Source organism: Glycine max, chromosome 1, assembly GCF_000004515.6.
Source record: "Glycine max cultivar Williams 82 chromosome 1, Glycine_max_v4.0, whole genome shotgun sequence".
Taxonomy (NCBI): domain Eukaryota; kingdom Viridiplantae; phylum Streptophyta; class Magnoliopsida; order Fabales; family Fabaceae; genus Glycine; species Glycine max.
In genome coordinates, this window is record NC_016088.4 from 5594147 (window position 1) to 5600146 (window position 6000).

The 6000-nt window shown below is 30.5% G+C and overlaps 1 protein-coding gene across 1 annotated transcript; it reads left to right on the forward strand.

The window, feature by feature from the left end:
* Window positions 1–214: 214 nt before the first annotated feature.
* Window positions 215–2489, forward strand: LOC100817794 (pentatricopeptide repeat-containing protein At2g02980, chloroplastic). Its single transcript, XM_003517934.5, has one exon. It carries the CDS (start codon window positions 372–374, stop codon window positions 2199–2201), a length of 1830 nt encoding a protein of 609 aa, XP_003517982.1. The 5' UTR covers window positions 215–371; the 3' UTR covers window positions 2202–2489.
* The last annotated feature ends 3511 nt before the right edge of the window (window positions 2490–6000 follow it).

Genomic DNA, 6000 nt, shown 5'->3' on the forward strand with positions numbered 1-6000 from the left:
GATTCCACAACTTAAAGATTTATTTGATATTATAATGGATCTGACTTCTCCTGTGTTCCTTTCTTTTTGGTTCTGTTCTTTTCGTATTGTTCCTTACAAATCACATAATTTTAAATTAAATTATAAAATTAAATATTAAAACAAACTAATTGGACATCCAGTGACAATGCGTAGAAGGGAACATTTTCTACTGCAACGGGATTAAGAAGAAAATAGGACAAAAAGAGGTATTAAACATTTAAACCAAAAAAGAAAAATTGCTCAAGCAGTAGAAGGGAACCACCCGTAACTCTATCCATTTGTTTTTTTTTTTTTTTTCTCTCGACCTCTGTTTCAGACACAGTTTATGGTAAGCAATTAAAGTCACAACAATGGCAACAACACCCATTCTCCAATGCGTCTCACATTCTCTCACAAAACTCAACACAGAAGCCCCAAGACACGAACCCAATACAGCTGCACTTGAACCACCTTCATCTTCCATACTTTCTCTCATACCCAAATGCACCTCTCTCAGAGAGCTCAAGCAAATCCAAGCCTACACCATCAAAACCCACCAAAACAACCCCACCGTCCTCACAAAGCTCATAAATTTCTGCACTTCAAACCCCACAATCGCCTCCATGGACCACGCCCACCGCATGTTCGACAAAATTCCCCAACCAGATATTGTTCTTTTCAACACCATGGCACGCGGGTATGCGCGCTTTGATGACCCACTTAGAGCAATTCTTCTGTGTTCTCAGGTGTTATGCTCTGGCCTCCTTCCGGATGACTACACTTTCTCCTCTCTTCTCAAGGCCTGTGCAAGGCTCAAGGCACTTGAAGAAGGTAAACAGCTGCATTGCCTTGCTGTTAAACTAGGGGTCGGTGATAACATGTATGTGTGCCCGACTCTCATTAACATGTACACTGCCTGCAACGACGTGGATGCTGCTAGGAGGGTCTTTGACAAGATTGGTGAACCGTGTGTTGTCGCGTATAATGCGATCATCACGAGCTGTGCGCGGAACAGCCGCCCCAATGAGGCCTTGGCTCTGTTCAGAGAGTTGCAGGAGAGTGGCCTCAAGCCAACTGATGTCACCATGCTCGTTGCGCTTTCATCGTGCGCTTTGCTCGGGGCATTGGACTTGGGGAGGTGGATCCATGAGTATGTCAAGAAGAATGGGTTTGATCAGTATGTTAAGGTGAACACTGCACTTATTGATATGTATGCGAAATGTGGGAGTTTGGATGATGCAGTTTCTGTGTTCAAGGACATGCCTAGGAGAGACACGCAGGCGTGGTCGGCGATGATTGTTGCTTATGCAACACATGGGCATGGCTCCCAAGCCATATCAATGTTGAGGGAAATGAAGAAGGCGAAAGTGCAGCCTGATGAGATAACGTTTTTGGGTATATTGTACGCGTGCAGTCACACTGGATTGGTGGAGGAAGGTTATGAGTACTTCCATAGTATGACTCATGAGTATGGGATTGTTCCGAGTATCAAACATTATGGATGTATGATTGATTTGCTTGGTCGAGCTGGACGCTTGGAAGAAGCCTGTAAGTTCATAGATGAGCTGCCGATCAAGCCGACACCAATTCTGTGGCGGACATTGCTATCTTCTTGTAGCAGTCATGGCAATGTTGAAATGGCAAAGCTAGTAATTCAGAGAATCTTTGAGCTGGATGATTCCCATGGCGGCGATTATGTCATTTTGTCAAACTTGTGTGCAAGAAATGGAAGATGGGATGATGTGAATCACTTGAGGAAAATGATGGTAGACAAAGGAGCACTAAAAGTCCCTGGCTGTAGCTCAATAGAGGTCAACAATGTTGTGCATGAATTCTTCTCCGGGGATGGAGTTCATTCCACTTCGACCATATTGCACCATGCACTTGATGAGTTGGTAAAAGAATTGAAGCTGGCTGGGTATGTGCCTGACACATCTTTGGTCTTTTATGCAGACATAGAGGATGAAGAGAAAGAAATTGTTCTCAGATATCACAGTGAGAAATTGGCCATTACTTATGGTCTTCTGAATACTCCTCCTGGAACAACAATTCGTGTGGTAAAGAACCTTAGAGTCTGTGTGGATTGCCATAATGCTGCTAAATTTATATCATTGATCTTTGGTAGGCAAATTATTCTAAGAGATGTCCAGCGGTTTCATCATTTCAAAGATGGGAAATGCTCCTGTGGGGATTACTGGTAGTGAAATTTGTTGAGTCAATTTTTATTTTTTATTAAAATTTTAAAGAGCTGGTCTATTTATTTCACAAAAGGCTTGTTCCTGAAATGTTGGGAATGGGTCATGGTCATGATTGGCAAATTCGATAAGTGACCAGAGTTACATAATACATGTTTGTACAAATTATTAACTTCTAAGGTTCAGGTTCATTTTCATTTTCATGTAATGTAATTTGTTCATATTGTCTGTATTTTTTGACAAGAAAGTTTGTTGTCGTAAATAAATAAATAAAAAGGCATATTGAACCTTGTGATAGTAGATATATTCTGATGGATCTGAAATTTAAGCAGTAAGTAATTCGATTTAGGTTAAATTAGTTTATTCTTCCTTTAATTTATTTTTTAGGTTCAAATTGATTCTTTAATTTTTTTTATTGAATGTAGTCCTCAATTTTTTAAATTGATTCTGTCGTTCAGATTGGACTAATGATGTTAAGAAATTATATTTTATAATTATTTTAAATCAATTAGTGACGGTTTAAACCCATTATAAAATGTTCATTTAGATAGTAGGATCAAATTTAGACCGTACTAGATAATCAAATTGAATTCAAAAAATTACACCTTTTCTCTTCTATCTTTTCTCAAAATACACTATTTTTTCAAAAAATTCTCAAATTGCACCACTTTAATGCAAATCTAAGGAATTGTATATTGTTTTTTTTTAAATTATTAAAATAATATAAATATTATATTATATAAATATATTTTTAATTAGTTTTAAAATTAATTTTTTATTAAAATAATTTTTATAATTTTTTATAAATTTTTTAAGATATATATACAAATAAAGAAAAATGTAAAAATTGGAGAAAATTATAGTATAATTTTTTAGTTAGGATATATGTATTTTTTTTGTTAAATTTATGTGTGATTGATTTTTTGTTTTGTTATGTTCGTTAATTAAAAAATGAAAAAATTAATTAGTAGTATTAAAAAAATTAAAAAATACTTTGAAAAAATAATTAATACATCTTTGTTATATTTAATGTTTATGAAAGAAATTTAAATATTAATATGAAGTTATGGAAAGTCAAAATCTCCTTATTTGAATAACTAATTAAGAAATAAATTAATTTGAATTTGAATTGATTTACCGTATAAATTTATAGTAAATGTCATATATAAGAAAAATACACGACTTTATAAGAAAATATAGTATAATTTGACTATGACTTCATGTAATTTAAGAACGAGTTTTTAAATTTAACTATCGTGTGATGCACGGGTAAATTTGGAAGTTTTTTTATTATTATATAAAAGCTATACTAACAATTTTATTAATTTTCATATTATTAAAATCAATTCAAATGTCCATAATATAGAACTTATTTATTAATAAAAATAGAAGAAGAGCTATAAAAATAGAAAATATTCTCTTCAAGACAAAGAAGCTTGTGTTAAAAAAAATGAAACTACGTAATAAAACCTAAATGAAAATAAAAATAAAATTATTTTTTTATAAAAAATCTCATACATTATTTCATTATAATTTTTTATGGAAATCATTATTTTTTTTTTTGCAAAATAAATATTGAAACAAAATTAAGAAAATGAATGAAAAAATGTAAATTTAATAACACATACTCAAACGATTAAAAGTCGATACAATATTATACCCATGTTAATTTGAAGATGTCATAAAAGATTTAATTGAAATTGAGAATATTTAAATAATTAAATCCATATTTACTGACTTTCATTGTTTAAAATAAATAAATTAGTGTGAGTTAAATTTGGAATGAAAAAAAAAGGTGGACATCCTTTAACTAGCACGGATACTCTCACTCAACAACTATCTTTTATATAATATATGATCTGGAGGAAGAATTTTTTTTATTATATTAACAATTTTATTAATTTTCATATCATTACAAGAATTAAAATCATTTCAAATGTTTATAATACAGAACTATTTATTAATAAAAATAAAAGAAGAGCTATAAAAATAGAAAATAATTGAATTTAATTAATTTTCAATTCAACCATACAATTATTGTTTTTACAATATTACTCTCTTGAAGACAAAGAAGCTTCTATAGATAAACGAAGTACGTAACAAAACCCAAATGACAATAATAATTAAATTATTTTTATCAAAAACAACTCATACATTATTCTATTATAATAATTTTTATGGAGATCATTAACTTTTTGTAAAAGAAATATTGAAAAAAAATTAAGCAAATGAATGAAAAAAATGTAAATTTAATAACACACTTAAACGATTAAAAATCGGTACAATATTGTATTCATTTTAATTTTAAGATGTTATAAAAGATTAGTTGAAATTGATAATATTTAAAATTAAATATTTAAATTCATATTTACTGACTTTCATTGTTTAAAATTTGTTTAAAATAAATAAATTCACGTGAGTTAAATTTTGAATAAAAAAAGGCGGACATTCTTTTATGAGCACGTGGCATGTGTATTGACAGTCTTATTCAACAACTTTCTTTTATATAACTAGTATAATAACTCGTACAATGCATGAGATTAAGATTATAATTTATTTTTAAAAAAATTATTATCATTTTAATATATTTTTAAATGATTCTTTTACTTTATATAAATATATATATATATATATATATATATATATCAGTAAATATGTATATAAATATTTAACTAACATACTATTAATTTTCATATATATTTAAATAATTCTATATTCACATGTTATATCTTTTTAATTTAAATAAATGTTGTTTCAAAATAAATGTCTTTATAAATGTACTCACATTTATGTGTAACTTAAATATATAGTATTAGTAATGAAAAACATTTAACCCATAGGATTGATGTATTTGGGTAAGTATATGTTACGTTCATATGTAGGAAATGTTTTATATGTAATTTGAATTAGTTTGTTTTTTACCTAATGATTGGAAGACACATGTGATCTTTGACTCTAAAAAATAAAAAATATTTTAAATTTTAATGGTCAGTCTTTCGTTTCATAGAAAATAAATTGCTAACATTAATTTAAAAAATTATTTGTTAACATTTGAAGTTATTGATTACAATTAAAAAATAAGAATAAATTATACTAACTACAATGACTTTTTATGAAATTACACAAATTTTTCTTATTTTATCTATTCCTACACTAACACGTCCCTTAATTGATTGACGACACCTTTTATATATTACACAAAACTTCCTTAATTTTGTAAAAAAAAAAAAAATATTACAGATGAAAGAGATTCTTGCAAATGTTAAAAAGGTAGAATGTTTGTGTAATTTTACAAAACCTCAGGAGTGATGATAGCAACAAGGGACTCATCAATACCACATCATGCATCATCAACCCAACACCATGCATCGAGGTTCCAAAGCCATGCAAAAAACCCGCACGTGTTATCACCAAACCAAAATATCTAGAAGGTTACGTATAAGCAAAAGGGACCCAGCTCAGTACCTTTCCGTTAGAGATGTCGCTGCGTAGGAGGCAAGCACCAAATTAATTAGCTTTCTATTATAGCAGAAGGGATAATATCTTCTGTAAAACTCTATAAATATAATACTTCGTGAAAGGAATAAGGCAGCGAAAATCATTTTGAACCTTTAGCTTCTTTGCATTTTATCTTTCCCGTAAACACTTAGCTATCAATTGGTCCGACCTACCTCTTCCGCCGGTCACCATACCTAAGCACAACACCAGGCAGACCACGCTCGAACGTCTTGAGGAAGCTGTCGCCCAGCTAACCCAGATCTAAGCCACCTTGACCCAGGGCCAGGCCACTCTCACCCAAAACCAC